Genomic DNA, 19,076 nt, shown 5'->3' with positions numbered 1-19,076 from the left:
TAAAACCACGAGCAAGGGGAGCTATAAGGGAGGAGGAGCCATGGGAGAGAAGGGAGGAAATTGAGAGAAGGTATGAACGGTGAGTCATGGTCTTCTCCACAGAAACTGTGAAGTAAGAAATGTGTCTTGTTTTAAGCTGCTAAATTTGTGGTAGTTTGTTCTTCTGTGATAGAGCACTGTATTCATGACTGTCTCTTCCGTTGAGACTCTTAAGTCCGTGGCAATGTCTGTCTTGTACCACTGAATCACCAACATCTGACACCATGCCTGGCCCATAGTTTATGTGCAATAAACATGTGAGGACTGAAGAATGGATGGAAAAGGAGGTGATCGGGAATCCCTCTTTTATTGGCTTTTATCCATATTTTGGGCTGGATGAATCACAAGCTGGAATCAAGATTGCCGGGAGAAATATCAGCAACCTCAGACATGCAGATGATACCATGGCAGAAAGTGAAGAGGAATTAAAGAGCCTCTTGATGAGAGTGAAACAGGAGAGAGAAAAAACTGGCTTAAAACTCAACGTTCAAAAAACTAAGATCATGGCATCTGGTCCCATTATTTCATGGCAAATAGAAGGGGAAAAAGTGGAAGCAGTGACAGATTTTATTTCACCGTGGACGGTGACTGAGGCCATGAACTTAAAAGATGCTTGCTTCTTGGAAGGAAAGCTATGACAGACTGAGACAGTGTATTTAAAAGCAGAGACATCACTTTGCCGACAAAGGTCTTTCTAGTCAAAGCTATGGTTTTTCCAGTAGTCATATATGGATGTGAGAGTTGCAGCATAAAGAATGCCGAAGAATTGATGTGTTCAAACTGTGATGCTGGAGAAGACTCTTGAGAGTCCCTTGGACTGCAAGGAGATCAAACCCAGTCAATCCTAAAGGAAATCAACCCTGAATATTCATTGGAAGGACTGATGCTGAAACTCCAATACTTTGGCCACCTGATGCAAAGAGCCAACTCGTTGGCAAAGACCCTAGTGCTGGGAAAGACTGAAGCAAATGGAGAAGAGGGCGACAGAGGATGAGATGGTTAGATAGCTTCACCAACTCAATGGATGTGAATCTGAGCAAACTCTGGAAGATAGTGAAAGAAGGGAAGCCTGGCATGCTGCAGCCCATGGGGTTGCAAAGAGTTGGACATAGCAACTGAACAACAAAAACAACATCCATATTTCTAATTATCATACTTTAAGGAATAATTTGTATCATTATGAGAAATGGATCATAACTCCTATATTATCCTTGGGGAAAATGAAGCATAAAGAATTTTGGCATCTGGCTCTACCCAGATGGACAGTAAAGCATTTATGATGCTTGGGCCTGGGACTGAGGGGCAATAGAGAGGAAACTAGACTGAAGAAGCATTGATCTTTTGTTGTCTTCTCAAGCTCATGGGCAAAGATCAGATCACAGGCTATCAGTTAAGATGTAGTCTGGGAGAAACATACAGTGGCATTATAATAAGGTTATACAGCCAATTTCCAGAACTGAAGCTATACACGTGCTTTTATTTTTTTTTTAGCACCCTGAAGCGAGCCCTTGAAGTCTTCAAGCAGCGTAAGTGATTCCTTAAAAATGCATTTGCTGTCCTTGGTGAGCTCTGTGTTTGTCATCACAGCTGCGTTTTAACTTGAACAGCTCATACTGGTTTAAAAAATAAAATAGAGCAACTTGGTGATAAATAGCCCTTCAGAGCTGAAATGAGTTGGAGAACTGTCTACACCTGCACTTCATGATGTGCATTTGACTCATTTCAGGCAGTGGTTCTCACACTGGGAATCCAGGGTGAGGCCCTGGCACTGGTCTTCAGGGGGTCCTGTCCATTTCTAGCATTCCCTGGGCCTGTGACTCAGAGTTTAAGGCCTTTAAATTTTCTGTCCTTAGTGCCTCTAAGCTAAGGACTTTAACGTGGCACAGTATGTGCTTAACATGTTTCTGTAGCTAGTTGAGTGGTGCTAGATATCTTTCCATTTCATTTCATATAGATCTGCCTCACTCTTATATTTAATGTTTTTTATTCTACAAAATGCAGCATTTCCTCTCAAAAAGTGGTAAATTTCCCCCTACCCGCAGTACTGTTTTTTTCCCATGCTTGCCAATACCAAGAATGTTCGAACTTTAACAATTTTTTTCCAAACTGAAGGATAAAAAGTGATATATTTCTGGATTTAAAAAAAATTTTTTTTTCCAGTAATTTTAAGGCTGAATATGTTTTCAAATGTTAACTGGCCGTTTGGCCAATCTTTTTAAAGATTTCATGCTTTTCAACCATTTTAAAACCCTGGAATATATATATTTATTTTGATTTGAAGTTCTTTTAATATAGCTATTTACTCTGTTGTGTAAATTGCAATTTTTTTTCTAGTTTTTTGGGTCTCTTCTAACACATACAAGTTCAAAATTTTTTCTTAGATCATATCTGTCAATCTTTCTATCTTTAATGCCATCTATAATTTGTGTCCTTGGAACAAGAAAAGTAAAAATTTCAGTTCTTCTATTAGAAAGGTAAGTCATGCTCTTTACAAAGATCTCAGAAAATAAAGGGAAAAATACCAATAATCATTCTATCCAGAGAGAAATTTCTTACAGGCTCATGAGATGTTAGAGATGGGAAGAACCTTAGAGTCCTGTAATGAGAAGTAGGATTGAATTTGAAATTGTAGTGGGTTTAGTACTGTGTGCTAGCATGCAAGCTCCATGAGCTTCTCCCCTGCCTTGGGCACACACCAGGTTAGTGCAGCTCGTGGTGGAAAGCTGCACTAAAGGTTTGCTGGCTTCAGGGTAATGCTGGGTATGTGGAGGGGCTTAATAAATGTTGATGACCAAGTGAAGCAGGTTAACTTTACCACGTGCCCAAGAGTTCTGTCTGTATTTTAACTTTTTATGTGGTTTCTTTGATTTGAATTCAGACATGTGGGTTTGTTTTTTATTCTTTTTGCAGAAGTAGACAATGTGGCACAAAGTCACATCTACCTTGCACAGACTTTAAGAGAAGAAGCCAGGAAGATGGAGGAGTTCAGGGAAAAGCAAAAGTCACAACAAAAAAAGGTTAGATTTATGTGTTACATGGTTTATGCGGTTGGGTTGGGTTTATGTGTTATATCTTACATGTATTAACATGTTGCCTTTCTTCCAGCAGAAAACTCCAGGCTTGTTTTCTCACTGAACTCCTTAGCTCAGCTCCCCTCAAGCGTCCACACTCGTCTTTTAACCTATGAGATTATTTATCGGGAACCATGTGGGCACTCAGTCTAGACAGGGATGCCTCTGTGCCCATTTACATGCTAGGGCAGTTCTTTTTTAACTTGTTGCAAGAATCAGAGGTCCAGCTTGCTTTCCTATCTGCTGCCGCTGTTTAAACTATGACTGGAAAGGGGAAGCCCTGTTTTCATAAGGGTCTAGCACATCCAAGGTGGTGGGTTTTCAGTTCACATTCCTCCTCCTGGTCAAGGTGATATGGATGGGTAAGAAGTGGAGGGGACTCAGTTCTCCCTGGAGCCCAGAATGTAGTCCAACTGCCCTATTTTACAAATAGGGATACAGAGGTCCTGGGAAATTCAAGTCCTTTTGGCTTCAAAACGGATATTATACAGGCTCTTTTTCCTTGATGGGCAGGAGGTGGGAGTAAACAAGAGTTAATAAAACTGGCAAACATTTAGGAAGTTACAAGGATCAAGACAAGAAGTGCAGATTTATATTAAAGTGTTCCTTAGACTAGACCAGCCTCTGTTTTGTCTCCCTTCCATTTTGGTCCTAAAAGATTTGATTTTTTTGGCTGTGCCGAGTCTTTGTTGCTGCAAGGGCTTTTCTCTAGTTGTGTTGCATGGGCTTCTCATGGCAGTGGCTTCTCTCATTGTGGAGCGCAGGCTCTAGGGCCCGCAGGCTTCAGTAGTTACAGCTCGAGGGCTCTAGAGCGCAGGCTCAGTAGTTGTGGTGCGTGGGCTTAGTTGCTCCAAGGCGCATGGAATCTTCCCAGACCAGGTATCGAACCCATGTCCCTGCAAAGGCAGGCAGATTCTTATCCACTGTGCCACCAAGGAAGTCCCCACAGAACTTTTCTTTAACATCTGGTCTCCAAGGTTAGCATGAACTTCATGTGAGAGAGAAACTCTTGCCTAGGTAGCATCTGAACACGCCCACCCAGGTCTCTCCAGACAGCTCTGCATGGACTTCTTGGCAATCTTTCTTCATCCTGGCCCTTTACTGTCTGGAAGTCATTGTCTGCAGTGTATATATCCAGTTAACAGCTGATTTTACCCATGCCTCAATCCCAGCAACTTTGCCTGTGGTTCTAAATCAGAGTCTAATTCCAACCTCTCTTGTGGCGACCTGACATTTGGAGTGGGCGGAGGCGTCTTAAGGGCCTGACTACCTTCTATATACTGTCATTTCATAAGCTGCCCTGACAGCTGTGCCTCTTCTCGGAAGGAAGGGTAGAAACTAACAATTAAGGAACACCATGTTGGGTATTTTCAGACAAATTCAAGGTTCAAGTATCGGGTTTGAGGGTCACATCTGGCCCAAAGTATATGTGTATTACACCCATCTATCTATTGGATGGTCAGACTCTTTACGTCTGCCATTGCAAACCCTGCCTGTTCTCCAGCGGGTTTACAATTTTTCAGCCTTCGACAGCCAGGGTCTGTGCACACATGATTTCCACTAAGAGAAGAAGAGACGTGTTTCCTCACAGTCTTAAGTGCCCTTGGTTTCAGGGAGAGTTTTGTTAATTTTGCAAGGCTTCTGAAACTTCCCTTCCTCGTAAGTTACAAAGACCAAGTTCTCGCAGCTGGAACTATTTTGAATTCTCTTAAGCAACAGCGAAGCCTGGGCTCATTCCACTGCAGTCATCAAAGTTCTCCACGCTGTGTGCTCTCGACAGCAGGAAAACAGCTTCTGAGCTTTCTTTGCCAAGTCCAAAGTTTATTCATAAATTTACAGTTACTTGTATCACAGTGAACTATGGGTTGTTCCACTTCTGTATTTAGATACTTTGAAAAAAAAAAATCAGACTTTTAGAGACTATGTGTCAACGTTAACTTCTCATTTTCACTAGTCAAACCCTGCACGTGTTGGTCTCTCACTTCTTGGAAACTAAGCCATTTCCGTTTATCAAGGAAATCCATCAGTTGGTTTCTTTTAGTGAACTGGGTCAGGGGAGGTATGGCTGGTAGAACTTTTCAGTGAACTAGCTTATAGAACTAGGAGAAGGCAATGGCGACCCACTCAGTACTCTTGCCTGGAAAATCCCATGGACAGAGGAGCCTGGTGGGCCGCAGTCCATGGGGTCACGAAGAGTTGGACACGACTGAGCGACTTCACTTTCGCTTTTCACTTTCATGCATTGGAAAAGGAAATGGCAACCCACTCCAGTGTTCTTGCCTGGAGAATCCCAGGGACGGGGGAGCCTGGTGGGCTGCCGTCTATGGGGTCGCACAGAGTCGGACACGGCTGATACGACTTAGCAGCAGCAGCAGCAGCTTATAGAACTAGTTTTCTGAGGGTGGTGACAAATGCTGCTGTGGCCATCCCTCCCCCAGAGCATAGAGCTTGGCCAGAGAGACTGATGTGACAGTAATCATGTCGGTGGAATGAGCCTTAAAAGATAAGAAAGTGAAGCTGCCAGCTGAACCTGCAGTGGGACACCTAACCTAACTGGTAGGTCTGGGGAGCCTCCTGGAGGCAGTGACCTTGAAGCTAAGGCCAACAGAGTGAAAGATGGTATGAGTGAGGGCAGAGACAAAGAAGGTTCTCAGCCCTGGAGGTGGCAGGCAGGGAGGGATCTTTGGAGCCACGCTCAGGAGGTTTGACGTTTTAGGTGCTGAGGTGCTTTCCCAGCCCAGAGCATCCTAAGCTGAACAAAGGAAGCACGTGGTCAATCACTCTGTCTTCTGGTGCCTACATTATGCTTTACTGTCTCAACTAAGACAAGGATGATCATGGCAGAAGGCCCTGTGTCGAGAGCAAGCTCCGAAGAAGGGAACCTCCTTGGTCACATAGGTTGTCACTTCCAGTTTTCAGAGTATAGTCTGAGTGTAGGTAAGCAGACAAACAGACTATTCAGCTGCTCAGTCAGCAATTTACTGCAGGCCATTATTATACATCTCTCCTTCCTTTTCCCCTTCCTCTTGCCTCTCCCCACTTGATAGCATGCAGGGCTGTGGCTTTGCACTATTTTGTGTTACTGATAAAGCATAATCAAATTTCCAGTAGAGTCAGTCTAAACAGAAAGAATGAGTCCTAGAAGAAAAACATCCCTAAGGAGCCCTGGAAGAGGCTCCCTGGTTGTCCAGTGGTTAAGGCTCTGTGCTTCCACTACATGGGGCACAGGTTTGATCCCTAGTTGGGGAACTAAGATCCTGCATGCTATATAAGTCCTGAAAGAGAACTCATGACTTACTGGGGTTACCATGGAAAGGCCACCTTACAAGTGAGTATGGACATGAGGAGACTTAAATCAAGGTGGTAGCAGACAGAGCTGGACTGGGTGTCACTGAGTGGTCTTGAGCTATAGCACTTTGTGGGCTCCAGGGATCACACCAGTTAGGTTAGAGCTAGACTAGCTGCTAAGATCCTGCTGATATACAAATACAGGAATCCTTGAAGCCAGAGAGAAGAATGGCATGAAGTATAATGGAACTTTGTAGCCACATGAGAGGTGCATGATGCTGGTGTTACGTAGAACTTGGAGATAAAGAGGCCTGACTTGGGCCATAAACTATAAAATAATAACAGCTCCTGAACTGAAAGAATGGCACTGTGTGAATTTGGACTAGAAAGGACCATGGACAGACCAGCATCGCTAACTGATCTGCTCTGTGGAGCCTGGGAAACCAAGAAACATTATGAATAAACTCTGCCCTCCTCACAGAGGCACATAGGTGCTCACATGAGCCACACAGCTGTCTGTCTGCAATGGCAGGGATCTGCTTGGGAGTCATCCCCGTGGGGTCATGTTTCTGTCCTCAATTTCTTTAGAGCCTTAACCTCGTTTCCTCCTGGTCCTTCCGTTTCAGCTGGGTGGGAGATGGGTGCTTCGTTCTCAGAGGGCCCCTTGGGGGCTCTCCCAAGGGAGTTTCATATATTCTACAAAGTTCATATCTGAAGTGAGACCATCCCAAAACATATACAGATATCTTGAAAATCCATCCATATTTGTGCATTATGGTAATGGGTAAAAACTTAGTTTTCCAGAAGAAAGAGACATATTTTAATATTCTTAGTATTATTTTGCATTATGTCATCTTGTACAAGGGCAATGCCATAACTCATTTTGTTGCATTTCTTAGCTTTTATATACCCATCTGATTTTAGAGGGCTATCATGTGGTTAATGGTAGTTTTGGGTAAAGATTAGGAACAAGGACACAGGAGTCTGACTGTGTCCAAATCCCAACTCTGCTACTTGCTGAGAATATCACCTTGGGTGAGGTTACCCAGGGGATGGGGATGAGTACTCACAATCGTGATGCATGAGAGTCACTTAGCACATAATAGTGTGGGAGCTGCCACTATGTCTGGGCTGTGCTTAGTCGCTCAGTCGTGTCCAACTCTTTGCAACCCCATGGACTGTAGCCCAGGTTCCTCTGTCCATGGGGATTCTCCAGGCAAGAATGCTGGAGTGGGTTGCCATGCCCTCCTCCAGGAAATCTTCCCAACACAGGGATTGAACCCATGTCTCCTGCATTGCAGGTGGATTCTTTACCATTTGAGCCACCAGGGAACCCCACTGTTATGTCTGAGAGTTGAATTTTTATTATCAGTCCCATTATTTTGACTAATAAAAGTATTGTCACAGCCACAGCAAAGAAATTGCTCCCAAGTGATCTCAACCAAGTAGCTTACCTTTCCTGGATTAGATGGTGTACAATGTAGGACTGATCAGCTGTTCCACAAACATTTCTTCCCTTCATCCTGCCTGGGCTCCTTGCCAGTGATGGGAGTGCCTTTGACAAATGCCACAGAAGTGAATGTTTCTGAGTCCCTAACTGCACTGACACAGGCTTACAGAATAAAGAACCCTTTTAAAATGAGCAACATTTTAAAAATCCCTTTTTGAAACTCGAGGCTTCCCTGGTGACTCAGATGATAAAAAATCTGCCCACAGTGTGGGAGACCCAGGTTCAATCCCTGAGCCAGGACGATTTCCTGGAGAAAGGAATGGCTACTCCCTCCAGTCTTCTTGCCTGGAGAATTCCATGGACAGAGGAGCCTGGCGGGGTCACAAAGAGTCGGACATTACCGAGTGACTAACACCTGAAGCCTAAGTTTCTTGATTCCATATTTACTGATGAGGATACTCTAAGGTGATCCCTGATTCTCAGTAGTGGCTGGTGGCCACCCAGGTTCAAAGGTAGGCAAATTGTTCCCCCTTTCTGTGCTGCACTCTCCTTATTTGTGAAATAGGAGTAATAATAAATAGCACATCTACCCTCTGGGTTGTGTGAGGACTAAACGAGGTAAGCCATGTTAAATGCTTAGCCTTCAAAATAAACTGGTGTTAATAATTATCTTTATTAATAGTGCTTGTGCTCTCTTCACAGACGGAGCTTATAATGGATGCTGCCCATAAACAAAAGAGCTTACAATTCAAGAAAACCATGGATGTAAGTCTTACTATATTGTTTTAAAAAAAAAAATGGTGACATTTTTTGAAATCTTGTGCTGTGTATCAACATTTTCCTGAAAATAACATTTGTGCAGTCTTTTAGAGAAAACAGCCTTTAGTGGTTTGGCTTTCTTTCCTTTTAAGGCCTTGGAAAGATTGAGGATGAAATTAGAAGAAATACAATGATGTTATCTTTTCAGCAACCTGGGAAAATATAGCAAGTCAACTTAAATATTTCAGACCAGAGCATGTATATTATATGATACCTTTTATCTTGTTGGATTTGAACTTCTTCCCTGTAAGACTGTTTTGAATCTTGATTTCTTACCTTTTTTTTTTATTGAGTTTTAAGATATCTGCAAACTGTAAAAGCCATCTTTGCTTTAAGTAATTTATTTTAAAAAGCTTATCAAGATAGAACTTAGACAAGTTGCTGGGATCTCACAGTAGCATTTCATGAATCCCCTACTGTTGAATTGTGTTACTGGAACATCTGTGACTCCATCTTTGTACAGAAGTATCGTCATATATTCTGTGACTATGACATCATACCTGGTTACCTGGTCAAAAAAGAAAATGCCACCAATGTTGATGGCATATGCAGTCTATTCTGCATTTTTTCTTTTGCTGGGGAAGTGTGAAATTTCCTCGGTTCTGTCTTGCCACAGCAAAGATTTGAAACGGCAGACCAGTGTTACAGCTCGGTTACAGCTCAGAGTTTTATTCGGCAAGCAAAGGAAAGTATACCCTTGAGGCATGAAGGTGGGCCGACCCCAAAGGAGAGGCCTCAATCCCTCTTGGCTTCCTCCTTTTATACGTTTGTCTCCTCCCTACCTTGAGCCTGCCCTATGCAAATTGGGCTAGCCAAGAAGAGGGTGTATTTGTTTGTGAGAACTGAAGTTCTCACTCCAGTCTGCAGATATTCTTTTGTTCCATTTTTGCAGGCTTTTCCCTTTCTTTGTCTTTTAGCCACTGCCATTTTGGACTCCTTTTTCCTATTCTAACTGCCTAACATCCCCCCCTCAAGAGATGGGAGGCCCAATTCTCTGGGAGTAGGGGTGTTGAGGTCTCTCTGGCTACTTCCTGCTGAGCTGGGATGGTGAGGGGCATTGGGCCTCCCCCTCTCTTGCTAGTCTCAAGCCTCAGAGTCCTTATAGCAGTGTCCATCTAAAGGTGAGTGATATTTTCCATTGGTCAGGTTGTAGCTTTATATATCCTTGTTGAACTGGCACTGCATATTGTAGTTTGTTGACCTGGGCAGAGACAAAAACAGGTTAGACAATTGATAATACATGGAGCAATCACAAGCAGCATTAATATGGTGATAACAGGGATTAGTAGGGATATTAGCCAACTCCAAATTCACCCTTGCCTGGAGAAGGATCCCCCAAAGAGAGACTGTAGCCACCCCAAGAACTCTCCAGCTCATTCTTTGAGATCCCGTAGGATCTGAATGTTTTTCTTGAGGACTGTGAGACTTTCTTTAACTTGGTTGGAGGTATTTACCAGAAACAACACGTCTCATTTAAGATGGCTCAAGTTCCTCCTTGTTCAGGGATCAGGAGCTCTATCTCCTGTCTGTTTTGGAGTACAACCCCTGCCAAGCTGTGTTGGCTCTTTAGAGCTATCCTGAGAAATCTTGTCCCCAGAAAATTAATTTTGGGGGTGTTCATTAGAATGGCACTCATTTGTAGTCCTAAATAGGTATCTGAGATCTACCAGGGTATACTGAATATCCTCTTCTGTTTTCTTACACAGCTTGACTAGTGATTAGTGAATCCAGGAGTTGTGCCCTGGTATCTTAACTGCTGTGAGGGTAGAAAATATTACAGGGTAGGGGCCCTTCCATGTGGCCTGGAGCGGAGCCTTTGGGGACCCATCTTTCCAGACTTTAATTAGGACTTGAGTCCCTGGAGCATATAGTGGTGGCTCTTTAGAATCTTTTGGGTCTTGGTTGACACCCCACAAATGTATATCCTGTTGGAATTGCCCAATGGCCATGGTATAAGACCAGAGAGTCTGAGCCTCTGGATCTAGGAAGAGGTCATTGATATAAACAAAAGGTCTTCCATATAGCATCTCATAAGAACTAAGACCAACCTGTTCCTTATGGGCAATGCGGGTGCGGAGGAGAGCTATTGGTAAAGCCTCCTTCCATCCCAGGGAGGTCTCCTGCGTTATCTTTTTTTATCACTGATTTTAAGAATTGATTGGCTCTTTCTACTTTTCCTGAAGATTGAGGCCTCCAGGCACAATGGAGGTACTAAGTAATGCCCAGTGCTTTCGAGACCCCTTGGGTGACCTTAGAAGTAAATGATGTCCCATTGTCACTTTGTAATGACCTGGGCAGACCAAATCTTGGAATGATTTCATGGAGCATTGTTTTTTACCACCTCCTCAGCCTTCTCAGTCCAGGTGGGAAAGCCTTCAGTCCATCCCGTGAATGTGTCTATCATGACTAGTAGGTATTTAAACCCTCGAGAAGCTGGCGTCTGGGTGAAGTCCATCTGCCGATCCTCTCCTGGGTAGGTCCCATGCCATTGGATGGGCTGGGCCAGCTGAGGTCTTCGAGCTCTTTGGGGGTTAATTGGCAAGTGGGACGAAAGGTGACCACTTGCCTTATAGTTATTTGGAGGCCTTTTCCTCTGAAGGACCTTTCTAGTAATCTTTGGAGGGCCTTCTCCCCTAAATAAGTGGTGGCAGGTAAGGAGTTAATCAACTTCAATTGGAGCTTCCCAGGCAGAAAAAGGAGTCCCTCCTCTTGGAACCATCCCATATGATCTTCTTGAAAGCTCTCACTCTTAGCTTTAAGAGTCTTACCTTCAGTATATGAAGGAATTTCTGGCAAATTAGTCTGTGGAACTAAGGTGGCAACCCCTATTAGGTCACTGTTCTGTAATGCTGCTCTTAGCTGCCTGATAGGCTTCTTGGTTCCCTTGTGCCACTTGCGTACTCCCTTTTTGGTGTCCTTTACAGTGGGAGGTTGAAACCTCACTGGGCAGATGGACTGCCTCCAAGAACCTAAGGATTTGATCACCCTACTTGATTGGGGACCCTCGGGTGGTCAAGTGGCCTCTTTCTTTCCAATAGCAGCATGTGCATGTAGCACCAGAAAGGCATGCTTGGAGTCAGTGTAAATGGCTGCTCTTTTTCCTTTTCCCAGCTCTAAAGCTCAGGGCTATGAGCTCAGCCAATTGGGCTGAAGTACTGGTGACAAAGGTTTAGCCTCTATGGTCTCAAAATTGGAGACTACTGCATATCCAGCTCTTCTTTCCCCATCTAAGACCAAGCTACTTCCATCAGTGTACAATTTCTTCAGGATTGGTCAGAGGAGCTTCTGACAATCCTTCTCAGGGTTTTGCCCAGTCGTCCAAGGTTTCTAGGCAAGAGTGAAAGGGGAGAGAGCCCTCAGGGATAGGTTGGAGGGTAGCTGGGTTAAGAACCTCACAAGAGTATATAGTTTGGCCTGGATTTTCCATCAGCACTACTTGATACCTGAGGATCCTTTGGTCAGACATCCATAAATGGCCTTTCCCATTAAAAAGTTGTTTCACTTGGTGGCTGGTAAAAATAGTTTGCCCCCAAGAGAGAGTTTTAAAGCATCTTCCATCAGAACTGCAATAGCTGCAAGATTTCGAAAGCAGGGAAAGATCTCTTCCCAATAAGGGAGTAGGACACTTAGGGACCCCCCGAAACTGGTGGGAAAGTATTTGCCCATCCCAGCAACAAAGAAGTGCTTGGGTGAATTTTTTTGTAATTGTTTTTCCTGTAGCACCCAAAACAGTACAGGTTTGGGAGGAGATGGCTCTGGAACAGGAGGTCAGGACAGAGTAGGTAGCCTGTGTGTCCATCAAGAAATTCTCGGACCTATCTGCCACATCCAGGTGCACCCTTGGTTCCATCCCTGTTGATGGTTATCTGTGGCAGGTGGGCTGGCTGGAGCAGGCCACTTCAGTCCTGTTGAACCATTGTGAGGGAAGGCTTGGCACTTGACCTTGAGGCTCTTGGATCCGGAGGGCAGAGTGCCACCCAGTGTCCCAATTGATGGCATTTGTAGCAAGCCATTTTAGGAGACTTGCCACAGTTTGAACACTCTTTGGCCCAATGTCCTGCCTGTCTACAGATTAGGCATTTGTCTCATGCCTTGTCCTTCAAGGACTTGGGGTTTGCCCTAGGGCTTCCCTGGAGGGTGGCCAGCATCTGGGCATGGCTTGCCTCTTTCATTCTCTCTCTTTCCTGGGTCTTGGCTTCCCTCTCCTGTTCTCTGTTGTAAAAGTTATTGGTGGCTGTCTGGACCATCTCATCTAAAGAGGCAGCAGAGTCCTGCTGCTGTAGCTATTGTAACTTTATCCTGATGTCTGATGCACATTGGAACAGGAATTTGTCCTTAAAAATCACCTGTCCTTTGTAAGAGTCTAAGTCCAGATTGGTAAACATTTGGAGGGCCTCTTTTAGCCTTTCCAGAAAGGCAATGTGGTTCTTGTTGGGCTCCTGAGTTATTGCTGAGACTCGGCACAGTCCCACAGTAATAGGCTTCCTTCTATTCCATGGGTGGACTTCCTTAGGGGTGAGTCTTTCCGAAGCTTATCCTACCCAGTACTGTTGCAACCTGAGAGCCAGGCGTCCCCGGGTCAGGGTGCAGATCCCCAGGCAGACTGAGGCATGACAGCCTCCTGGAGATCAAATCCCTGGGCAGGTCAAGGCATATCGACTTCCTGGGACCAATGGACTGGTGGATTCAGAAGCAGGTTGAGGTGTGACAACCTCCCGAGGACCAGATCCTTAGGCAGGTTGAGGCAGGTCAACCTCCTGGGATCCTAGGCTGGGTGAATCCCCAAGCAGGCTGAGGCATGACAACCTCCCAGGAAACAGATCCCTAGGCATGTTGCAGGAAGAGGGACCCCTTCCAGGGCCCGTAGTGGGCTCTTGTCTAACACTTGGAAATGAATTGTCCAAGGAGACACATGTGCTGACAAAGCAAGAGATTTTCTTGGCAAAGGGCACTTGGGCAGAGAGCAGTAGGGTAAGGGAACCCAGAAGAACAGCTCTGCCATGTGGCTTGCAGTCTTATGTTGATAAGTTCTTATGTTGCAGTTTTATGTTGATAGGATTAATTTCTGGGTTGTCTTTAGCTAATCATTCTGATTCAGAGTCTTTCCTGGTGGTGCATGCCTTGTTCAGTCAAGATGGATGCCAGCAAAGGATTCTGGGAGGTGGTCGGACCTGTGGTGTCTCCTTTTGACCTTTCCCGAACTTTTCCAGTTGGTGGTGGCTTATTAGTTCCATGTTCCTTACCAGGACCTCCTGTCATAAAACAACTCACGCAAATGGTTACTATGGTGCCTGGCTAGGGTGGGTGGTTTTAGTCAGTGTGCTTCCCCTAATAGGCAGGTCAAGGCAGGTTGACCTCCTGGGACCCCCAGGCTGGAGTTGGGCATCCCCAAGGTCTCCAGCGTGACTAGTCCTGGGTAGGATGAGGGGGTGTAATCTTAACTCATTGCCGGTTTGTCCATCACGATGGGAATAGATACCATGATGTAAAGCAATCTAAGCCTGTGCCCTGAGACTGGGAACCTGGTGAAACCTTATCCTCTTATTGCTCTGAGGGAATGTAAGTCAGATTTCTTTCCCTAGTCCTCCATAAGAGTAGTTTAGGGTGTTTCCAATGGTAAACATTTTATTGTCATAGACCCATTTTAGGTAATAACAGAAGTTATGACATAGGAGTAGGTTATCTGGTCCTGTAGGGGCATTAAGAGTATTTTAATAATAAGCAAGGTGGAGCAATGTTGCCTATGAGGGGGCAGGATCCTGGTTGTAGGAGTTAGTAAGTGGCTTAAGAACAAATTGATAAGAGGCAACAGACCAGAGGACTTCCCTGGTGGCTCAGAAGGTAAAGCCTCTGTCTACAATGTGAGAGACCTGGGTTCAATCCCTGGGTTGGGAAGATTCCCTGGAGAAGGAAATGGCAACCCACTCCAGTACTCTTGCCTTGAAAATCCCGTAGATGGAGGAGCTTGGTGCAGGCTACTGTCCATGGGGTTGCAAAGAGTCAGGCACGACTGAGTGACTTCACTTCACTTCAACAGACCAGATGTTCCATAAAAGTGAAGTGGATATTTGATCTGGGGGTATGTTTGTAACTTTAGGAGAAGGGTGGTAAGGGTTTGGGTCCAAATGGCCTGAAGGGCTAACTCCCAAAGAAGCAAACATTATCCCTGGAAGCCCAGTTGCCCTTGAAGGGATGCCACCAACAGATGGACTTTTTAGCAGGCACTGTGTGCCTGTCACCTGCCCTAGTGGGTTCACTGAGAGTTGCTGTTGCTGCACATATTGTAGGAAACATGGAAGATGAAGGCCTGAATCTCTAGAGTGATTGGATATTATATAATATTGCCCTCCCAAGGGTCAGTTATTTTCTGATTGTCCCTCCAGAAGAGTGTAGAGGCAACATTGTGGGCCCACCCTGGGCTCAGGAAAAGAGCATGAAACAGGAGGGAGGGGGCAGGGCACAACTGTTGAAAGAATGACATAGCCCAAGGGTACAACATAAACCGATTAAAATCAAATGGGTCCAAGATGGCAGACAAGTCAAATTCTACTAAATTTTAATCCTCAATCTGCAAGCTAAACAACACACCCAGAGGCGCCATGACACGTCCAAGGCACTATCAAAAGACCAAGGAGTGGGTGATTCCCCAATTGTTGGAATGATCCTCCCATTCACTAGCATATGAAATTGCCCAGCAGATAAAAAACTAACCACACCACATTTCATGGCTGCCTCACTCGCCCTCTGTGATGGCCCACTCTTGGAGTGTACATCTCTCTGAATCTGAACAAATCCACCTCTTACCTATCGCTGTGTCTCTCACTGAATTTTTTTGGCAATGAGACATCAAGAGCCTGAGCTTCATTAGGTCCTAAAACCAGGCACCATGGGTTTTGGCTGGGTTCAAGTCCCAGTTGAATATGACTGAGTGACTAAGCATAGCACAGAGTCCCTGCCACGTGGGTTTGAATCCCAATCTTAGGTATAAACAGTTTCATACACAATTTTCAGAAATGGAAACATGATGACCTGCCCAATACTTTGTAAGCAGTGGCATAGTTGGAGAGAGGAACTGAAGGACAGGAGGAAAAATCAGTGGGAAAAATGTGCTGAAAAATCCCCTTCATAACCTGCTGGAAAGCCTGCTAAATACCTGACCCGTGCTCACAGTTTTCATTGGTCTGATCTTTGGCACAAAGATGATTAAGGACAGAAGAACCCTCACCCCCTTGGGCAACAGCTACCAGGGCATAGCAGATAGTAGAGCCTTTGTGACATACTGGGGAGGAGTCCCTGCTAGAGCCCCCCAGTTGCACCCACTGCCGCTTGCCTATTTGCAGGGGGTTTGAGGAAACAAGAAACGAGAGATTATAAAGGAATTAAGATTTTGTTAGCCATATGTCCTTCCAGCCATAGGGGTGAGTACCTCCTACCTTGACTGGAGGTCTGGAATCTGAGGCTGAGCCATGTGAGATTTCTGCTGAGTTTGTTTTTTGCTGTCCTGGTTTCCAGCACTCTGGGCTTCTTATCACTTCTGTTGCGCTGGGTTTTCTTCACGTTCAGCTTCCACAGAGAGAGCTTTCACCGAGTTGGGCTTCTGCTGGGCTTGGCCTCCGCCTCGCACGTGCTGAGCCGAGGTTGTTTCAGCCACGTTAAATCCAAGAAATGGCACCAGATATGTCGGGGGAGTGTGAAATTTCCTTGGTTCTGTCTTGCCGCAGCAAAGATTTGAAATGGCAGACCAGTGTTACAGCTCAGTTACAGCTCAGAATTTTATTTGGCGAGGAAAGGAAATTACACCCTCGAGACATGAAGGCCGGCCGACCCCAAAGGAGAGGCCTTAATCTGTCTTGGCTTCTTCCTTTCATGTGTTTGTCTCCTCTCCACCTTGAGCCTGCCCTATGCAAATTGGGCTAGCCAAGAAGGGGGCCTATTTCTTTCACCTGAAGTTCTCTCTCCAGTCTGCAGATATTCTTTTGTTCCATTTTTGCAGGCTTTCCCCCTTCCTTTGTCTTTTAGCCACTGCCATTTTGGACTCCTTTTTCCTATACTAACTACCTAACACTTTGATGCAGAGCACCTGAAAAGTGATTGATAGAGAATTATGTCAGTATAATGCAGAAATGGTGTTGGTTGATATATGATTACTCCCAGAATTTTTATGTTTTGAGCAATCTAGGGAAAAGACTTTCTCTCTCATAAAGAGACAGTCTTATTGAAACATAAATTTCCTACTTCTTCTGCCTACATTTACAGCTGTAACATTGTTAAATTTTTGCTTCCTCAAAAATTTAGAAAACACAAGAAGAAAAAGGAAGAGTATTGTGTTTGCCCATTTTTTGCTGAGTGTTTTTTTTTCTTCTAATGTTTCAAGGTTTCTTTTTATAATTTTGTTTTGCTTAGAGAACTTCTTCAGGCATTTTTTTAAGGTAGGTCTGCCAGTGATAACTACTCTTGTTACTGAAAACACCAGGCCCATGTGTCTGACACACACCGAGGGCAAACAATACTAAAACATTGGAGTTTGGAACAAAGGTTTATTGCAGGGCCATGCAAGGAGATGGGTGGCTCATGTCTTAAAACCCCCAAACTCCCTGAAAGCTTTTAGCAAAGCCCTTTTATAGAAAAGGTGAGGGAGAGGTGTGGTTAGTTGTGGCAAACTTCTGGGTGTCAGATCCTTTGTTCTTGAAGTCAGGTCATGGTCAGGTAACAATGTAACTGTAAATTTCTGCCAAACAAATTTTTTTCTCTGTCCTGATAAGAAAGGGCAGGGTCCCAAGGCACAACTTTCAGCCACCAAGGTCCCGGTCCTGGCTAAGAGGAGGCAGATCTCAGTTGGCAGCTCCCTTGGGGCCAGGTTCCCTCACCTTGCCCAGCTATCATCACTGAGGCAGCCAGGTGTCCAAACCAACTGGCTCTCAGGCTCCTCTGGCTGCCCAAGGGGGCAGGGCAGGTCCCACAGACTGTGACGCACACAAACTGCTGCTGATATTAGGTCAGAGAGACAAGGATGGGGGAGAGGTTCAACACTGCTTTAAGGCCTGGGCCAAGGCTATTGGGTGGCCTTGGTGAGGACTTTTGGCCCTGCATGACACAGTACCCACCCTGTTTCCTTGGTCCCCCATCACGCACTGGCCCAAGACCAGGGAACAGGCTGGAAGGCCCAGGGGAGAAGGCAAGCATCTACCTCTTACCTCACTCTCCAGCTGATGACCACCACCCTACTGACCACTGGCCGAATCAAGTCCCTAAGGATCTCTCATTGACAGTTGGTTGCTTGTGGGAAGGGCCCACTGTGGTGCTGGCCAATGGCTGAGCAGGACCTGTTGCCTAGTAACAGTATGGAGTAATGGTCCACAGTAACCTCTGTGTGCTAAGGGCTGCCCTGCTACACTCTGTTACACTCTTAGCTTTCCTTTAGTGAATTCCCTTCCAGTTCACCAGTTCTTTTTTCTGTCTCTTTCATTCATAAGTCTATCCTTTCAAGTAGTAAATTTTTAAGTTCTAAAGTTTCTATTTGGTTCTTATTTACACCTTCTGTTTCTTCGCTGAGATTTTCTTTTTCTTTGCCAAGACGGTTTTTTCATTTTCCCACTGTTTGCAAATGTTTATTAAACATTTTTATGATGGCTGCCTTAAAATCTTTGTCAGATAATTGTAACATCTCTGTCGTCTTGATGTTGAAATCTCTTGATGGTCTTTTTTCATACAGTTTGAGATCCTCCTGGTTTTTGGTATGATGAGTGATATTCAACTGATATTGGACATTTTAGGTATTCTGTTGCAAGACTCTAAATCTTATTTAAATCTTCAGTTTTAGCTGCCTTACTCTTATGCCACTCTAGCACTGAGGTAAAGTGCCACCACATTAGTGCTATGAGGGGGTAAAATCCAGGTTCCTTTCCTCCATCCCCCAACCTCTACTGACACCACAGGGTCAGTGTTACTACTGGGGAGTGGTTAAAGTTCTACTCTCCACTAGAACGCCTCTGATGCCACTGCAGCAGGGAGGTGGTGCACCTCATTATGCCAGGTGGGGATGGTGAAAGTCCAGGCTCCTCACAGAGTCTCTGCTGGCTCTGTGTGTGCTGCTTCATTATCTCTGGGTAGGAATGAAAGTCCAAGTCTGATATTTGTTCTTCTCCGATACCACCTTAGCAGAGGAGTTGGGAACCTCAGCATAGCCTGGTGAGTGTGGAAGTCCCCACTTGGCCTTTGCTGGATGTGTGGTGGGTGGGAGAGGGCACAGTTTCTTCATGTGGTGTGTGGCTGCTGTAGAACTTGGAGGATTCTTCCTGTCCTACTGTGCTGTCCCATGTCTGACCTTTTGGCCAGAGAGAGCAGCTTTCCACTGGGACTATTTTTTGTCTATGCCCGTCAGCATGTCTCGGTTGTCTGCTGCTTTGGCA

General features: G+C 45.1%; 1 protein-coding gene and 1 long non-coding RNA gene across 4 annotated transcripts in view; one reads left to right on the top strand and one right to left on the bottom strand.

Annotated features, from left to right (window-relative positions):
* Nucleotides 1-19,076, top strand: part of PSTPIP2 (proline-serine-threonine phosphatase interacting protein 2) — a 115,954-nt gene that overhangs the window by 61,987 nt on the left and 34,891 nt on the right. For all 3 annotated transcript variants that reach the window (XM_059880820.1, XM_005224178.5, NM_001101112.1), the window contains 3 exon segments: nucleotides 1,531-1,565; nucleotides 2,950-3,056; nucleotides 8,551-8,613. In XM_059880820.1, coding sequence (XP_059736803.1) covers nucleotides 1,531-1,565; nucleotides 2,950-3,056; nucleotides 8,551-8,613 — 205 coding nt within the window.
* Nucleotides 8,693-18,715, bottom strand: LOC132343783 (uncharacterized). Its single transcript, XR_009492741.1, has 3 exons — nucleotides 17,862-18,715; nucleotides 16,101-16,747; nucleotides 8,693-9,868 (listed from the first exon to the last, which is right to left on the bottom strand). It is a non-coding gene; the product is annotated as an uncharacterized lncRNA (long non-coding RNA).

Source organism: Bos taurus, chromosome 24 (assembly GCF_002263795.3).
Source record: "Bos taurus isolate L1 Dominette 01449 registration number 42190680 breed Hereford chromosome 24, ARS-UCD2.0, whole genome shotgun sequence".
NCBI lineage: Eukaryota > Metazoa > Chordata > Mammalia > Artiodactyla > Bovidae > Bos > Bos taurus.
The sequence above is the reverse complement of the archived record's forward strand: the minus strand, read 5'-3'. Positions and strand labels throughout refer to the sequence as shown.